A 20,327-nucleotide genomic window follows, 5' to 3' on the forward strand; every position below is an offset into this window, starting at 1 on the left:
AAATACTACAATGTGTATTCAGAAATGGATCTTTTTCAAATAGGAAACTTTTGATATAGGAAAAAAGCATAACGAGAAGAGCTGAATATTATGTTTTAAAACTGGCAATTGTAGCTTCAGATCAAAGCAAATGGTTCTATCATGGCATTATTAATCCCAGTGCTTTCAGAAAGGGATGGTGAAACCACATATTGCAGGACTGGAAAAATGGTTTATGTCCTGCCAATCTTTGTGACCACATCCTCCTCTATGAATTGAAAGGCGCTCTAAGATCTTCTGGGGAGACCCTCCTTGCAGCATGGTTGGTGGGGACAAGGGAGAGGGTTTTCTCAGTGGTGCCCGCCCCCCCCCCCCCGGCGCTGGAACACCTTTTCCAGGGAGATTAGGCAAGCCCCCACACTGTTCTCCTTTCGTAATGACCCGAAAACCTGACCATTCAAACAAGCTTTTCAGAATGTCTAGTCCCTAGTTGATCTATGAATTCGTTATGCAGCCTTGCACTTTATGGCCCTCATCCCATGACTACAGCTCTGTACTTTTCCCATTCCCTGGCCCTATTGTTTACAACCTGGCCATGTTTACATTAGCTATCGCCACTGACAGATGTGCACTGTTTTATTCCAAGTTTTATCTTGTTTATATGTTTTATTCAATTGTATTTTATATTGTGTTTTATGTCATGTCTTGTTTTAGGCACCTTGTGTCTTGTGTAAGCCGCCTTCAGAGAGATGGTGGCAGGATACAAAAATAAAGTTGCTGTTGTTCTTGTTGTTGTTGAATATTTAGTGATTTTAGTAGCTATCTCTCCAAAGAACAAGAATATCGAAACTATTTCATTGGAATTTGTGAGCCCTGGGAGGATATAGAACTAGGTCTTGTCTGGAAAAGCTGAGTGCTTGCTCAAAAGTGCTTATCTTTGTCAATTTATGATCTATGCCCATCATCTACCTCTGTTCGCTTTCATTTTTATGTCTGATGCCAACTCCTTAGTCCATGCATCTGTACTTCCTATACTTCTTCTGAATGTTGTCAAATATTTATTCCTTAAAATGGCAGTGACAGCTGCAAAATTAACCTAATTCTGCCAAAAAATTAAAGTTATAAGCCGTTTCTGTAACCATTAAAGATGTGTGGCACATGCATCTAAGTTCTCACAGGTATAGTCCTCTATGAGACTAGTATCATGGCAAATTTCATCAAACTCTGGTAAAGTTAGACATTTATTGGCCTCTAATCATACCAACAGAATGCACTCTCCTTACAATTAAAACCATATAACAAAAACATTTATAACATTCAAAAATTGTCCTTGACTCTTCAAAGACTATTTAGATATAACTATTAACAAATAGTTATGGAATTATAAAACAGTAAATGTATACTAACTTTGGATCTAAGAGAATGATCTTTTTGCTTAGAGTTTCCTATGTGTAATAAATAATGTTTGAAGCACAGCCATAATTGTAGAGGTGAGAACTGCTGTTCTTAAGGACATGCATCTAACTGTTTCATGTGCTGGTAAACAGTAATAATTTCCCAACAAAAGGCCTGATTCCTGTGGGAGTGTGCAGTCTCCCTGGGAAAGCTACAATTTCTAGCTGCTTTGGCAACTCCCACTAAAATGACGGAATAAAAAATCATTTTCAACTTAAATAATGTAGAAGGAACACGATTAACAGCTCTACACTTTTGAAATGAAGTGATTATATAAAGGACTCTTTAGAAACAGCTTGCGTAATACCCGAAATGCAATTTACACTTTACTCGGCACCTTAGGCTTCATATGTTAGCACCATCTACCCAAGAGAGTTGGGTTGACTGCCTCAGAAGATGAAAGGCTGGGCAGAAGTGAGCACTGAAGCTGATTTCACCAGGAAATCGCGAAGTAGGACCTGTCAGTAGCTAGTACAAATTCCTTTCCAAGGTGTCACCTTCTGTGCCATAACAATTAAACTAGTAGTTGGAGGCACTGCAGGTCAGAAGAAAGGAAGTGACTGAGGCCAGGCCTCCTGAGATGCCATCATGAAGTCTCTCTTTCAAGGAACAGCTGGAGAAAGTGCAACAGTGTGAAAGTTAGATAGAAAGGAGAAGAACAAGTCAACTGTATCAGTTCCGCACATTTCCAGATGGGACTGGGAAAAGCCCAGCGTGTAATGTTTCTCACTGGGATCATATAATCATGGAAGGTTTTTTTTTTCCTTTCATGTCAAGAGTGACTTGAAAAACTGCAAGTTGCTTCTGCTATGAAAGAATTGGCATTCTGCAAGGACGTCACCCAGGGGACACCTAGATATTTTACTATCCTGTGGGAGGCTTCTCTCATGTCCCCACATGGGAAGCTGAAGCTGACATGGGAACTCACCCCATTCCCCAGATTTGAACCGCCGACCTTTCGGTCAGCAGTCTTGCCGGCACAAAGGTTTAACCCACTGAGCCACTGGGGGCTCCATCATGGAAGTAATGGAATAGTTGTATCGCTTGAAAGACAAAAAGGCCTAACTTTTTGGGCATTCATCCAGTTGGGGATATATTTCAGACAGAATCTATTCTAATATAATAACTTGATTGCGCTGAACTCAACTTACTGAACGAATTAGGTCTAAGGCTCTAAATTGGGACATTCTCTATGTTTCCATGATCTTTGAACGGAAGAATAGCTTTCTATTAAATGTTCATAAATGTGGACATCCCCGAAAGAATCAACATGGAGTCCTGAGATACACACAGGCATGTAGCCAGGGGGGGGCCTCGGGGGGCTTTAGCCCCCCCCCCCCCGAAATTCTCATGGTGGTCCGCGAGAAGGCCTTACTGGTGCATTATTTAAACTATTATGTTTATTCATATCATGATCTGATCACCATACTCAATATATCCCATATGCATGGGGGTATTCGGGTAATGATACAAAAGGTTTGCTAGGCTAGACCCTCTTTCACTCAGACTCAGCCCCCCCCCCCCGAAACTCAGCCCCCCCCCCGAAACCCCCCTTGAAATTTTTTTAGCCCCCCCCCCCCCCCCGAAACGAAATCCTGGCTCCGGGCCTGGATACACACAATTATTACAGGGGCTTTTCAAATACTGCATATACTCATGTATACTGTGACTTCATGTACAAGTTGAGGGCAGAATTTGGGACCAAAATAGTGGATTTTGATATAACCCATAGATAAATCAAGTGACAATGACACCAGCTGCCACTATTTTCATATCTTTTTCAATAGCCAGAAGTGGCACAGTGTTGGAGAAAGTAAACAGCGTCAGTGTTTTTTATAGGTTTTCCCAGGACAGACAAAGCTCATACCTTTTGTCACCTGATTCAGAAAGCAGGGTGTTTCCTTTTTAGATAAGAGTTAATATAGAGGACTCACACTTACCCATGGATAAATCAACCCAGATTATTGGGATCAATTTTTTTGACTAAAATGGTACGAGATATACGAGTATATACTGTACTAATCATCTCCAACTATCCCCCTTTGTATAGTCACAGATATAATGATGGGAATTATGCCAAAAAAACAGAATGCTTTATTTGAATTGTACTCAAGAACCAAAGGCCTTTATGAGGGCAAAGTCAGGACAGTCTACATTTAAAATGTATTTGAAAGAGGAAATTTCAATTAAGCCTTTTTTATACTTTTTTTTTTACCATGGAGGAAACCTTGAAACAAGTCTCAGAGGATCTCTACATAAAAACCATTATATCAACAGCACAAAAATGTTAAGGAACTGTTTATATATTGCCCCCAAGCCTGGTAAATTTGGGAAATAGGAAGTCAGTCTGGCATTGGTACAAATACAGTGTTGTGAGGATTTTACCCAAAGAAATAGGTCCGTATATTACATATCATGCTAGGGGCCAAATTGGATTGCATCTGACCAAATTATAAAGATGGGTAAGGATCCTGTATCTTTAATTCAAAATCTGGCATCATACTAGCCTGGTAGAGTAAACAAGGATGGCTTTTTGTGGCATCTTACTGGCAGACTTTTATATGGCCTGAGCTTTCATAATGGCAAAAATGAGGTCCTGTGTGTATTTTTTCTTTCAGTATGAAAAATTCTTAGAGAAGACATTCTAGAATTCAAGCCATCAATTCCCCACCACCCTCCAAAGCAGATGAAATCAAATTTCAGTAGGATCCAATAAGCAAAAGTGAATGTCTCAGAGATTATGCATGCAGCGGAGAGGCTAAAAGGAAGACAACATGATTGAAAAGGAACACCCCCTGAGCGGAGATGTATAATCCACGAGTCCATGAAATCAAGTAAAATTAATGGGATCCGGAATAGACATAATCTAATAACTCCATAAAACATTCATGGTGTACAGACACATACATACACACTCTTTTAGCAGACCTATGGCACATTCTTGTAAACCATAGTTGTAATATGTCATCAGATACTGGGGGAAAAATCGAAACCAAAAAGATAATAGTTTGGTCAAAGGACAATTGTTTGCTGAGTAAGTAGTCTGAAAGAAAACACTTCATCTAATATGACTTTTCCTAACCTTGGGCCCTTCCACATAGCCATATAACCCAGAATATCAAGGCAGATAATTCTCAATATCTGCTTTGAACTAGTTTTATCTGAGTCCACGCTGCCATATAATCCAGTTCAATGTGAATTTTATACAGATGTGTAGAAGGGCCCCTTGTCTAATAGCCTAATCTAGATTCCTTCTTCTGTATCTAAGAAGTCAACTTTATGTGTGGTCACAAAAGTAAAAACCCTTAAATGAGTCTAGATATTATTCTATAATCTGTTTTTAACAATCCAACGCAATACATGCTAATATCAAATATTAGCAACACAAGACAATTTTAAGTTTCCCATCTTCCAGACATTTCCAAAGGGAAGCAAGAAATGTGACATGTTTTTTTTTCCACAGTAAGACACCTTTGTTGCCCTCTTTCTAGAAAAAGTGGGTTCTGCTTAACTATGCCTACCATTCATTCTTGCATGATGCATATTAACGCACCAGACAATCTATATTTGTTTTAGTTATCTGCTGATGACAGACTCGCTAGATGTCATGTTTATTGACAGCAGGAGTAATATGGATGTTTCAAATTCTTTTCTTGATGGGGAAATATTTTTTAAAACTAATTTAATTTTAATTACTTTTTAAATTTGCTTATGAATGGTTCATGGTGTTCACTAACATGGAGGTATGTCAGCAATCAAACATGCATGATATTCTAGATGTTTTAAACCTGAGTTTATCATTATACAGAATTATTATTCTAAGGCCAAGATGAAAACTGATTTACATTGATTAAGCATCATCTGGGCCTAGACTATACAGTAAGGATGTGTGATCCATTTAAAATTGGTTCAAAAGTCATTGCAAAACTGGGGGCACTGGCATTTTGTTTCTAAAGTGTTTCTAAAGTATAGTAAGTGAAAAATTAGTTACTATAATGAAAGTATCTAAATTTTGTTACTATATCGTTATAGTAATTGCGAATAATTATGATATTTGGGGAAACTTCCATGGTTCTTTTCTCCATCGTTTTTACAGCTATTGGGGTGAAACTTACTACTATGTTAGAACACGTTTACTACTCTTAGCCCACCAAATTTTAGAACATTTCACTTATCTATGGATTTTGGGGAATTTTCAAAGTTTTTGTAAACAACTTTTTTTAATAATAAATAAATAGTTTGTAAGTATTATTTCCTCTTTAATTGTGTAGTCTTTACTTTAAAGGTGGTGTTTCTACAGTGGGAACTTTGTTTTTGTGCCAAAAACTTTGTTAAATGGGTGGATGACGATGGTAAATCGTGGACTAGATAGCAAAATGTGCTATAACATGATGTCCCTCGCACAAAGGCAAAATTTTTGCAGTTTAATAAACTTTCACCATGTTTTTATGACAGAACTAAATAGGAAATGACATTTATAACCCAAAAACAAAAATCATAACTTATTAGAATTCTGCCTGGCTACACAGGGCCAAATCTCTTTGATGCTGAGCAGTGCATTGCATTCTGGGAAATGTAGTTTAGAGCGAAGCCTTTTGAATTCTCTGGCATAGGGCTCCTCCCTTCCCAAACTACATAGGGGTACATAGGGCTTCTCCCTATTTTCCCCACTCCTAAAGGCGAGAGGCCATAAATTTACAAAGGAAAGGCAAGGCAGACACTAAGGCAGCCTTTTTGGCTTTGCTTTTTCAACTTTGCTTCCTTGCATTGAATATGAAACCGATTTTGAGAGCTTTCTGAGATTTACAAAACTAAAGCAAAGAAGTATGGAGTATGTTTCAATTCCTAAATTTTTGGTGAGGGCCACGTACACATATTGGATATTGACCCATAAGTACAAATTTAACAAAAAAAAAACCCAACAACGACCCTTTAATTTATGTAGAATTCAAGAGTTCCTGATTCTTCCTTCCCAGAAGACTATAACTAGCAAATCCAAGGAGGAATTGATAAAATCTGTACTAAGAATCTCAAGAGAAGTGAATATATTTGCTCTGGTTGATTAGTATTCTACAAAGTTACTGTATCAAATGTGACAAAATGCTTTTGTAAGGGGAATAACAGATTTCTTAACTTACTTGGCTTTTTGAATCCAAATGCAATAATCTGTGATGTAAAGGTCATTAAGAATATACGCAGGATCATTTTCTCGAAAAATCTTGTGAATATCTAGCAGACACTTCAAAACTGCACTTTTGCCTGAAACAGATAAAAAGAAGAAAATACACATGTAATTTCCAGTTCCTACAACTGTTCTTCTCAACTTTACTGTAGAAATTCTTATTGGCACCACGCTTTTAAGCTGCGAGATAAATCCCGAAGGCCATTATTATTTCTTTAGTTGCCGCCAATCAATGGTAGCGGAAAGTGTAAGAAAATTGGTAGTTTTGGTGAAATTCCTTGTAACTATCGGAGTTAACAAAGGACTCTTCAATGAATCAGAACATAACAAGTGATGCTTGCAAAGTACTGAAAAAAACATTTTCTACTTAAATCTACAATGAAGTTATTTCATTTTAGAACACAGAAAACTATCCCTCCTTGACAAAAAATATCCTTTTAATAAATATGGTACTGACTGCTTGCCTTCAAATACTACAAAACTAACTTCCAGCAGACATCAAATACTATGAGACATAACTTCCAACAGCTTTAGCTTTAGTAAGAATGCAGGGAGATACAGTCTGACTACCTATGAATTTTCACACTTGACTTATTACTGTACAAAAAAAACCCCTCTTAAAATTACACTGAGAAAATTCACTCTAAATAGTAGATGTCTTCCCCACCCTTGCTCCTCAGTCCTGCTATCTATAGAATTATCCAAAACACTGACTACTCAAGAAAAATAGGCAACAGCAGCAGTATTAAAATGACAAATATTCCAGTGCTTTGAGCAGATCAATTCTCATTTTAAATTTCAATTATGACACAAACTCTGTAGTCAGCTTCATGAAGGACAGAATTTTCTCATGCTAAGCTCCATCCCTATCTGGGGTAGACAATGGTGATGGGAATAATATTTAAAAATAAACTTTTATTAAAGAAATTAAGAATAAATTTTGAGAAGCTTCACCCACAACAGCAGACTTTAAAAAATAATTGGTTCTAAAATTAAATTTCTACAAACAGAATTAATCATCCTGTTTTGAACAGACTGCATTCCTTTATAAAATATCTGTGTCAGTCAGCAAATTTATCCATATAAACGAGTGTATAAGCTGACCTAATATAATAAATTTAGAGTACATTTTGGGGCCAAAATTATAGATTTTGATATGACCTGTGGATACATCAATGGTCATTCCACAGATAGGGGAAAGCACCAGTGCTGCCTCAGGAAGCCAGCTAACTCTGGCCATTATTGTTGGCATTTCCTCATGTAGATATTCAAAAAGGAGAAAGGTGGTGTCATGGTGGAGATAATAAAGAGATTGTATTCAGCACTTCTGTTGTTATCTCAGGATAGACTACTAAGCTGTCACATTTTGCTATTCTACTATGAGAAAGGGTTAATAAGAGTTTAGACAGACTTGTGGATAAGCCAGCTCATTTTTTAGTACATTTTTAACTGAAATGCTTGGACCTATAAATAAGTATATCTATATATTATGGCCCAGTAAAAGGCTGCAGACTTCCAGATCACCTAGAACAGGGGTGGCAAACTCTTTTTCATCAAGGGTCATATCAGCTTTATGGTGACCTTCAAAAGGCCATTGAATCAATGGATGGAAAATCCATAGATACAGAGGTCAACGATAATGTTTTTACATTTAGTTTTTACCCAATTTTGGTTGCCATATGTTATTGAACAGCAACATCCATCACTTCCAATTACAGTATATTCTGGCGTACAAGACTACTTTTTAACCCAAGAAAATCTTCTCAAAAGTCAGGGGTTGTCTTATACGCGGGTGTAGTCTTATGCATGGGAGTCGTCTTAACTCTATATTTTAACTGGAAAAGTTGGGGGTCGTCTTATACGCCCAGTCGTCTTATATGCCGGAATATATGGTACCTCTTGTGGCTCTAAGGTTGGAGAAGGATCATAAGGCATTTGTTTTGAGTATCCTTTGGAAGAGGCAAAGCGGGTATAAATAAATATAGCAATAATAACAATAATTTTAATGCCAGGCATCATATCCAGAAACCTTGTATTTCAATTCAAACACCACTATCCTGGCTAAACAGAACAATCTGCAGCCTTTCAGATGTTATTATATCACAACTTCCATCAATTTTAGTCATAATGTCTAATGATGAGAAATACAGAAGTTGTAGTCCAGCATCTATCTTGTGGGCCACATAAAATGACCTGGAAGGCCGGATTTGCCTACAGGCCTTGAGTTTGACACATATGACCTAGAAGGTCATTAATAGATCCGTCCAGATGACCTTTATTTCAACTTTACATTCAATAACTACATATCTGATTCTGTGTAATGGCCTTAACTATGAATCAATAGTTAAAGCCATTACACATTTCTATCACTTGAATGGCCACAAGAGGACTCTGTGGGCTGAATGTGGAGTACCTCAGACACATCAATCTCCAGTGTTTAACCTTAAAAGGCTCCTCAAATCTCTAAGTACATGGGTTGTACTTTTACCAAGTTTTCAGCCTGTCACCCTTGTTTCCAGTTCCAAAATAGAAGTCTATAAATATAATCACTCTATATATGGTATCTAGTAATAGCAACTATTGGTGATCAGTGTTATTCAGAAAGTATTAATGATAAATTTGCATTTAATTCACAAGTCAGCATTCCATCCCAAGTGTAACTTTGCCTCTTCTGTAACAGAAGGTTGATTTGTTATGAGGCAGACTTCATATATAAGGCAAGGGTGGAGAACTGCAATGAGCCCAGGGGGCAATTGTTTGCTCTTGAATCCCTTTGATGGCTGTGCAGATTGCCAAAAACAACCTCAAAAATGGAACAAAACTATTTCTAGGAGCCTCCATATGAATCAATGCACTCTTCTAGAATATCACAAAAAGGTAACTCTGGGGAATCCGGAGGGACCAAGAAACAGAAAAAGGCCTGGAGTTGCACTTTACAATGAAGTGGCCGAAGTTCTGCCTGCTAGCTGCAAAAACATTAAACACATACAGTGGGCTTTTAGTTTCTCCTGGGATTTGGTTCCAAGACCTTTCATAGATAACAAAACTCATAGATACTCAAATCCCATTACATACAACAGTGTAGCAAAATGACGAGATAAGCATTTCTGATTTCTCCAGTCATGGATGGTTAAATCTATGAATGCAGAATCCGTGGATATGGAGAGCCAAGATGTCCAATTTTGGAGTACTGAAAGCTTTCTATGGAATGAACTTCAGTTTGTATTTCTGCAGTTTTGAACAATTTCACATGTTTTGGAGACCTGACTTTGGAGTTCCACATTTCAGTTTCCTTTAAACTAGTCTACTCAATTTTTTAGTTTACTTTTTGAAATCAAACCTGACTGTGTTGTACATTGGGCAATGTTTCACTCAGATACACATTCAATTTGATGACTGTAGCCGAGAAAAACCCTACATTTTGCAAAAGGTTGTGTGGAACCACAAGGATGAACATCCAGGGTCACATGTCCAAGAGAGTGGCTCTAATAGGCAGAAGAACATTTTAGAAATATAATTTAGAAATCCCAAGCTATGCGAGGATTCAAAACAAAACCAGCAGCCTTTTGAATGTTATCAAGAGGCAAACAGTCACTGTTAACCATTTCACAATTGACTGATCAATGCTTCCAAGGATGCATAAGAGGCACTCAGCAGCACTTTGCGCCACCAGAGGCTTCTGAAGGGCATCCCAAAAGAGTGCATTAGTCCTTTCTGGCATGTACAAGTGCGTGGATGAGGATAACATACCACAACTTGAATTCGTTACAATTATTTACGACAATATTCTATGTTCAGACTGAGGATATTCCAAGCAGCTTAGAACAGTTAAGAAATTAAAGCCAATAAAATGATTAAAATCAGCACAGAAGTTAAAGATCTCAATTCAGAAACAATGCTAACAAAACTTTTTAATAGCTGACAAGTGATAGCTCCATCCACCTTTAATTGTCTGTGCAATCACTGTACAGAATACAGGAGCACACTGGATTCTAAGCTTACTTAGATAGGGAAATAGTAACTTCATCATCACAGGTAACAAAATCTCTCCAGGGAACTGGGATCATTACCTTTGCTTCTCAGCCTCACCCACCCAACCACACCTTCTAAATGCTATTTTAGGAGCAACAAAGCATAATAAATGTTGAAATAAATGGAGAAGGCTATCATCATATTGATAATGATCAACTCTAAAAATTTAGAGTCTCATATGAAAGGAAGTTAGAATATAGATTTAGTAATTCAATAAATGAATGATATTTCCCAGAAGCTCCCTATGGAAAATAAGCAGCATCAGCATCCATCAAGCAGTTGTGCAGCATACCAATTCACAAGGGAGATGTGAAAAAAACTGTTGTTGCCAAGGAGGGAAATTAAATATGTTAATATATTCTGGCTTTCCATAATAACTAATGAAGAAATGGTTAGCTGAAACGGAGATGTAAGAAAAATGCTATGGATTCAGCCCCCTGTATCCACAGAGACTGCATCTATGGATTCAACCATCCACAATTTGTAAGTATTTTTAAAAATCCAAAAAGCGAAGTTTGATGTTGCCACTTAATATAAGGACCATCAGCTTATTATGCCATTATCTATAATGGGACATGAGCACCCACTGATTTTGGTATCCATAGGGCATGGATGAGATTGTCTTGGAATCAAACCCCAACGGATTCCAGGAACCAACAGTATTTTACTGGTGATTTGTGCCAGTGAAGAATTATTTTATTTAACTATTAGGATGAATATTAAATTGCTGTTCTGACTATTTTTCATACACATGAAAACAAAAAGTGGTCTACTATGTTTGGTTAGAAAGTAAATGTTCTGTAATTGGTTTTTGTCAGAAATATGTGGGAAGGAATAAAACTGTTGTTTCAGATTTTGGATGACTCTACAGTAGGGTTTTCTTGTCAAGATTTATTGAGAGGGAGTTTGCCATTGTCTTCCTCTCTAAGGCTGAGAGAATGTGACTTTCCCTAGGTCACTCAGTGCATTTTCATGACTGAACAGAGATTTGAGTCTTGGTCTACTGGAGAGCTAAACCAACCATTAACCCACTACACGACACTGGTCCTCATTGGTAAAACCTTTGTATAGTCAAGTTGCCTAATGACTGATAGTGACTCCATCAATTTGATAGGGTTCTCTTAGGCAAGGAAGATTCAGAGATGGGCTGGCAGGTTCTTCTACTGAAATACAGTCTACAGCCCCTGGTATTTGTTGATGGTTTACCATTCAAATACCAATTAGGTATGACCTGTTTGATTTTCAAGATCAGACAGGATAAGTAGTGCCTTTAGTGTATTTTGGCCATGGCTTATGCACACTAAGAATTCCACTACTAAAAATCTAAGCAACAAGTAAAAATATAGATTCAGCATTGAATGAGTAATGACAAACAAGACAGAAGATGGTAGAACAAGCCAAAAGAGAGCCAAAAAGCATTCAATCAGTCGCTTAAAATTGATAAAGTGAAGTCCTCAATATGTGACTGGACTTGCAAATTTGAGAATTCCTTGTCACTAGCTTTGCTGACGAGAATTTGTGAAATATGTAGTCTATCATGATCAGGAGAAATCCCATTTCCTACCCATGAGCAAAGAGAAGCCTAGTGGAGCTATAACAGCACATCTTGGATGACAACAGAGTAAAGGCAGCAGGCATGTCTGCATTGTTTTATCAGAATAAAGACAGAAGACACGCCTGCATGTGTTCAAGTATATAAAAATCTAACCAGAAATAAGTCAATTAACTAAATCAGCAGGAACAAATCAGTCAGTGGAATGTCCCATTACCATTCACTTTAGCTTACCCACCCAGGTAAAAGGTAAAGGTCTCCCCTTGACATTAAGTCTAGCTGTGTCTGCCTCTAGGGTGGTGGTGCTCATCTCCATTTCTAAGCTGTAGATGCTTGAAAGATCATGTGGCCAGCATGACTGCATGGAGCGCCGTTACCTTCCCAGCTTCTGCTAGGCTGGCAGAAGCTGGGGTTAACAATGGGAGCTCACTTCACTCCATGGATTCGAACTGCCAATCTTTGAGACAGCAAGTTCAGCAGCTCAGCAGTTTAACTCGGTATGCCACTGGGGTCTCAGACCCATCCAGGTATGCTTATTTGTTCCATTTCTTGTTTTGCAATGTCTCGTTTTCCATGATTCATTCCATGTTCCCATTATACAAGTTCAACAGCTTCAGATTTTCCTTTCACATATGAGCAGATCAGCAGATCCTCTTTTGGCTTGAATCCAGTTGCACCATAAAACACAGTACTACATAAAGATGTCCTCTGCTATTCCCCCCACCATTGAACAAATGCCTTCCAAGGAGGGAAGCTCACCTTACAGCATTATCCCTTGTTTCATTTTGGAGAGTCTCATCACAGGCTTGTCTATATATATATATATATCCAGAGGTGATTTATCAGTGCCTCCTTCCAGATACTATTAACATGATCTGAAGTGCCACAGCTGTTGTCTTTGAAAAGTCCTACCCAGTGACATCCATTGCTATTGCTGCCACCGCCTAGCATTTAGCACATTTAGCTTGGCTCTCAGCAAAAGCCTATTTGATGTGGGAGACCCTACTAGTAGCAATGCTACCATAAGTATAACCTCTTCTCTCACAAAAATACACAATTCCATCACCAAGACAGTGCCATACTGAGTACAACTGCAATAAAAGATAACCAGAAGTGACCCTCTACTTAAGTACAATTACTAGCCTTCAATGAACTCTTCCTTAAAAGCTGGTTACTGATGGTGCTTCCACAACCAGTTTCATGTTACTATGTGGGAAATACATACTATTTTAAAATACTATACTTATTCTGAACCAACACAGAATCATCAAATTGAAGAGTTTGTAAACCACATGTAATAAAGTAAACAAACTCACATATCCTACCAATAAACAGATATGTGATATGCTTGGTAATACTAAGTTTACATTTGCAAGGAAAGTCAGAGGTTTGCTAATTGCAGGGAGAGAAAAATCTAGGGGTAGGATTAGTTCAGGTGTAGCATTAGTTTTATATTTCAGCTTAGGTGCCTAGATATTAAAGAAATAAACCATTTCCCATAAAATGACACGACAAGCCGCTGCAATTTGTCAGATTGCTGCTATTATAGGCACAGTGCCATTGCAAACCACCACTGGTAGAAAAATGAAAGAAGCTTTTAAAGGGAATGAGAGCCTACTTATAAAGACACATTAAATAGATTTCTAAAGCACAGAACCTTTTGACTGGAAAGCTTCAACACCTTTCTTTACCACTATACAGGGGTTTCATGGGTTTTTCCCTCTACAAAAGGAATGGAAAAGATTCAGGCATCGCTTCATGAAATGTTCATGGGTCACTGGGAATACAGAATATGTAAACATCAGCACAAGGAAGTATGTGGATTTTTTGTCCCTAACTCCGCATGGGTAAAAAAATGCAGTATGTGAGAAATTAACAACCCTAAGAATTCAACTCAAAACTCCCCCTGCTGCCCAAGGTTATTATGCCTTGGAATATCTCCAGTCTTCAGGGATCAAAACAGAACAGGACAAGGAAAAGGTTTGCAAAAAGCAATTGTTCTATAAAGCAAAGTCTAACAATCACAACCAACTGTTGTGCTTTTAGTATGAGAATGGATGGAGACAAAAAGTTAACAACTGAATACAAACTTTAGCTAGTATTGAGGTATAGTTACATATATTTTCATTTCAGCATCCTAAAATTAACTCCTGAAGAAATACAAACAGAGTAACCCAAAGAAACACAGAGAAACAGTGCAGAAGTCAAGATTTTATAGCCCGGGCCAGAGCACTATAGCCATGGGGAAAATATTTTTCACAGAGGTGCACGATCACCTCTGTGAAAAAGCAACACAGATTATCCCATCAATGCTGCCTTTCTGAAAACAGTATGATTTCTGTTCATAGACCTTCCTGCCACAAAGTTGTCTCTCAACTACAAGGCCTTCTTTGCCTGACAACAAAGCCTCTAAGAAACCTAGTTGATGGGTTTTTTTCAGGATTGGTATCGGAATGACACTACTACAAAAATTAAAAACAAAACAATAAGGTTTATTTAAGAATATATACCCCCCCCAAAGGAATAAAATGTTAATTTCTTAATTAGCAAGATAGAATTGTGTGCATGTACAATCTGCTCTCAATATCCACCAATGTTGTATCTGTGAATTCCCTACCTGCAAAACATTTTTTTTTAATTCTCAAAAAAACAAACTCTGATTTTGTCATTTTATATAATGAGTATGATTTTACTTTACCACTGTAACAAATGGGAGTTGAATATCCACAGTTTTAGTATCCACAAAGAGGGACAGGGAACCAAGCCCCAATGGATACCAAGGATCCACTGTATACTCAGCTGAAGCACCCTCAGTTCACATTCCTAATGAGTAAAGGAATCTTTTCCAACCCAGGAACCTCTGAAGACCTTTTCACTCAGACCAAGTTTCTCCAAAGTCTTCTCAGGTTCAGCCTTGACCACCAGGAATGGCAGCTGCACCACTACTTTCCTCTGCCTCCAAATCTTCTTGTTGCTTCTGGTTTCTCTGAAGTTCCCTCTGTCAGATATTTCTTGACATCTTCCAGTGCCTGCTCTGATGCCTGCTTCAAGCTTCATGGCAATTCCACAACACTCTTCAGCCACCCATCTTCAGTATTCAGATCTTCCAGCAATATTCCTTCAGACTAGGTTTTCTCCTTCATCGGCTCTATGGGTTTTAGTCAGCTACTGCTTCTCATCTTCAGTTCTGATCTCACTTCCATTGCTCTTCTCAGGCAGTCAACACTGTCTGTCTCCAAACAGCCCCAGCTATTTTTTTCTTTAAATCTCCTAGCCAGAACCGGGATCCAGCACACCATTTCCAGCTGCTTCTCACAGTTGGATTGAGCTTTCTAACCAATCCTAACTAAAACATCTCTTTTCTTTTTAGTCATTTTCAAACTCAGCTTGAAGCCTCCCTGCTTGAGCAAATATACTCATATAGCCACTACTGCCTTGTGGCCAATATACAGTAGCCAGCTGGGCTTTGAGCCAATTCAAGTTACTTTAGAAGGTAGTTGTAGTATATAAAGATAAGATGAAAACTTCACAACTTTGCAAGGTATCCTGTTCCACATAACTGTGTCTGATGGAGTGGCACCTCAAAAACAGCTAAATATATTGGTGCCCAAATGGATTTCACCTGTGTTTCAAGAGAACGATTGGTCAGCGTAGATAACAAACATATTGTTAGTGACTCTCTCTTATGAAACTTCTGAAACTACACATATAAACATTTGTTATGTGCCAGGAATTCTGTGAAAGATGTTGGTAAATAGGGCTAGTGTTCCAAATCAGTATTTCAAAGTTTTACGCTAATTTGAAATATAAAAGTGATTTACATCCAAACACTTAAAGTTACACAATAAAGCAAAAATCTGAAGAGAGTATGAAATGCGGGCACAGTAATGTAAAAATATACCCATCCCCATACTTTCACCATACAGAGATCAAACAAAATCCTTATCCATATAACCAGATGCAAACATCTGAATCAAGTATATTTTCCTGCAGTGACTGAGAAACAATTTTTATCTGTAGTTTTCAGAAGAACAGTGTTGATGTTTACACACATAACTGAACTACTTGCAATTAATCTATTTTCACACCATCACTTCTAGCTTACTAATTATGTCAAGCAGCATTTTAATATTTTATGTACTACAGGCTCACTAATGAAATAGTTATCAAATTCAATTGAGTTTGCATATGTTGGCTTTTAAAATTAGATCTAACAATGCATACGAAAGTGAAGCTTAACATTTCAATGTCCTTCTGATCAAAGGATGTGGAACCTTAATCACAAATACTTCTTGTTTGTTAGACAAAAGCTGGCATGAGACGCATGCACGGGTCTCGAGAGCAGGGTTTATCTGTAGAGTTTCCCTAGCAACAGGGAAACTTTTAAAGTCCAAGTTTAAATAACAGTTTAAAGACTGGCACAAGAAGTACTAGCTGATGTAGAAGGGAAACTTCACGTTTGCCACACTAAAGATCACAGGATAAGATCTATTCTAGCACTGAGTTGGAATATTTCTCACACATTATCAAATTCATACCCAGACTAACACAGACAATAGAAAGTATACAGACAATACTTGGTAGTCATGCCTTTCACCGAAGACAAACCAGAACATAGTTTCTATAGCATTCCTAAGCAGCTTTTTTGGTTGCTGAATTGCAACAATTGTCTCCCAACTCGCATGCCATTTCTGACCCCAGAAAGTTCTACTTCTGAACAAAAACTTCAGGTTTCTACTTTCTTTAAGCATTCAAAGCCACACGGCTACAAACATAAATTTGAAGCATACCAGAAATACTGGAGAAAAAGGAACTCACTCCTTTTTTTTTTTAATGAAGGAAGAAAAATTCATAGGGTTGGATTTCATCTTGTCCCTCAACAAATGGAAGCAACTCCTTTTTAGAAAATAATAAAGGCAAGAAAAACTCATAAAGCTGAGAATTGTGTTCCTCAATAAATGAAAACAGTTCATCACTTTGGAGAAACAATCAAGATGTAGCTGATTGTTCCTTTTGCTAATGGTTCTAAACCAAAAAGAAGAGGAGAGACCATTCGGGTTCCTCTAGATGCAGGAAATTGCCTGGAATTGATACCATTTACACTTATTGTAGCTTTTGAACTTTCATACAACTGTTTTATAATTTCTATAACCCTATTTCCCATATTAATTTATTTTAGATGCTCCATCAAATAGCTGTGCTCAATATAGTCAAAGGTGTTCATTGCATTTAGATCCGGTATGGGCAAACCCAGGCCCAGGGACTGGATGCGACCCCTTGGGCTCTTTTCTCAGGCCCTCCTCTCTCACACCATCATATCCTAACTTTCCTCTCTCTTTCCTTCCTTCTTACTCCCTTCCCTCATTTCCTTCTCTCCCTCTTTCTCCCTTCATCCTTCTTTCCTTCTCTCTTTCCTCCCTCCTTCCCTAACTCTCTTTCTCTCTCTCTTTCTCTCTCCTTCCTTCCCTTCCCTTCAACCCTTCCTTCTCTTTCTCCCTTCCTTCTCTTTTTCCTTCCTCCTGGGGGATGTTTAGATAGTATCCCATTGAAGAGGAGGGAGAAAACTTACTTTCAGCTGCTCTAGAGACCAGGGTACAAGGGAGCAATGGGCTCAAATTGCAAGGAAAGAGATACGACGGAAAAGATTAGGAAGAACTTCCTGAGAGTAAGAGCTGTTGTAGGAAAACAACAGAACTAGGGATGGAGAGCATGACATTAGGTAGAACATACCCCTCCTCATGTGTCTACGGAATTCATCACATAATCACAACAGAAATAGATGAATAGAGTTTATAAATAAAACATTAGTTTAATTTTTTTAATTCTAGCCCAGGAAGAGGCAGGCAGGACTGCCTTCAATCTTCTCTCTACTAACCTGTAAATCAGCAAGTGCTATCTTCTGAAAGACCCTGCACCTCAACTAGAGAAAAGCACTAGAAAAGTGACAAGATATAATCTAACAGCAATGACGGACAACTATTCAAGGCCTAGTTATATTACTATCTTCTCTTGATCCAAAAAACGCTTCTGGTGTTTACTGTTGTGTAATTAACTTCTTCTGAGGAGGAGATGGAACACGAGGTTGAACACGTAGGAATTGGAGATTTGGGGCCAAGTGTTGAGGAAGAAGAAGGTGAGAAAAACATACTGCCGGTTCCTACATTTCAAAAATGCCAAAGGGCAAAAGAAGAAAGGAGAAGGTCAGCTAGAATTGCTGTAAGGACACTGAGCAATTATATCTCGCCCTAGGAATGCCTGTTCTGGGAGTCCAGGGCTATAAATCAGTAGTAAAGCAAGTAGTCAATGTTGGCAGCAAGCGTTCTACTTAGTGCTTCTTTACTCCGGTTTCCTTGCTTGCAGCTCCAGCATCTGCGAAGTGCCTCGCAAAGACTTTTTGTCAAAGACTCTTGTTTTATGTCTGATGTAAAACATTTGCTTTGCTTTTGGGATTTACCTTGTTTTTTGCTGCAGTTTGTTACGTTATTATCATTTTGCTGAGTTAAAGTCTTTTCTGGTTGTTTTAACCTTTGTCATAAGGCTGTTTCTGGGGCAAAACAGGACATTTACTGCTTTGAACATTTCCACATGAAGAGGAGTCACTGAATCAACGGGCATGTGAGGTAGCACTAATATAAAATTTCCAGATATTCGAAAATCGTGGAGCAGATTTTCTGATGTTTTTATTCTGGAGTGAAGAAAAAGGGATGGGAGCACTGAAAGAGCTTGGGCAATGGGGTGGGGAGAGGGATAAGCTGTGTCTATCCATATCATCCTCTTCTTCCCTGTCAACCCACCCAAGGAAGTGAAGTAATACACAGGCAGACCCTTCCCTTTTGCACTACTACTTCATCCCATCCCTCCCCCCATCAGCGCACTCAGCAAGTGAGAAAATGCACAGATAGTTGGGTCTAGTTCTTGCCAGTTCTATTTCCTCCCTGTGATCAGAAATTTGACCACAGACCACGCCAGACTTAACTGAACACTGATGCCAGTGTTATTGAAGTCCTTCTTAAAATGGTGTAGGGTAACAGCAAATAATCTGGGAATAATCAAATCCACCAAGGGTAAACCCACAAATGTGAAGAGACAGTAATAATTTGTGTCTACTACTTTTTCCACCATGTGAAGCAGACACAGCATGTTGATTCCCACAAAAAGAAATGACAAATATCTGGAATTATAATAACAGGATACTGCACAGTGTCATACATAATATTTGAGCAATAAAGGCATGAGCACCTTGTCATAAACACTTCATTCATCATTCTAAAAGAAAGCATTCCATAATCCATTCTTTCAATCTCTTGATCACCCCTCTTTCCCCCCAAGTATTTTGCTGTACCTTCTATTCACACTGCTCTATTCCAAATCAGAGTAGCAACTGGATTTGCGTCTACATTTTATTATAAATGAGCCACCAATGATTTGGATACTTCATGGAGAGCTAATAAAAACTGTAAGAACACTCCAGTCATGCTTTTTGTAATTATCTTATTCCCTGTACAAGCATTATAAAAATGGGCATATTATTAGGCATACGGATTGGCATTTTAAGAAATGTATCTAAAAGTATACTTTGGTAACTTTTGATTATGCAGCTGACGTGTCTTTTATGCTATAGAAAGGTATTTACTCAAATATAGGAATCAAGACGTAAACTTATTTTTTCTATTTGTTCTCAAGCATGAAGAATTACATAGCACTTACTTGAAGACAAAGCCTGTGAAGTCAGAAGGATAATTACTAGAATATCTGGAGCCTTCCCCTTAAAACAAGTATACAAGCTACTTAGAGTCATATATGTGCAGAACGCGAGACATAGCCAAATTGCAGATGTTGGGAGGCAAAGAGATAAAAAAAGGAGTACCAATATAGTCTCAGTTTCTGATACTAGGGAAATTCAGAACTGTGTTCCCACTATATCAGGCATGGGCAAACTTTCTAACTTGGGGGCCACATAGCAAGCCGGAGCTATCTCCTCCCTGCCCTTTCCTCCCCTTCCTCTTCTCTTTCGGAGGCAGAAAGTAAAGGAAAGATGGGAAACATTTGGATCCCAAAAGGGTTAGGATGGAATAGTGGACGGGAGAAAAAGAGTGTATTCGTTAGATCCCGTATTGCCTACTCCTG

At 38.2% G+C, this 20,327-nt stretch overlaps 1 protein-coding gene across 4 annotated transcripts in view; it reads right to left on the reverse strand.

The window, feature by feature from the left end:
- Window positions 1–20,327, reverse strand: part of SHQ1 (SHQ1, H/ACA ribonucleoprotein assembly factor) — a 111,328-nt gene that overhangs the window by 52,796 nt on the left and 38,205 nt on the right. For all 4 annotated transcript variants that reach the window (XM_060766345.2, XM_060766344.2, XM_060766347.2 and 1 more), the window contains exon 11: window positions 6,573–6,693. In XM_060766345.2, coding sequence (XP_060622328.2) covers window positions 6,573–6,693 — 121 coding nt within the window. The remainder of the gene's footprint in view (window positions 1–6,572; window positions 6,694–20,327) is intronic.

This window comes from Anolis sagrei, chromosome 2 (genome assembly GCF_037176765.1).
Source record: "Anolis sagrei isolate rAnoSag1 chromosome 2, rAnoSag1.mat, whole genome shotgun sequence".
In the NCBI taxonomy this organism is placed as follows: domain Eukaryota; kingdom Metazoa; phylum Chordata; class Lepidosauria; order Squamata; family Dactyloidae; genus Anolis; species Anolis sagrei.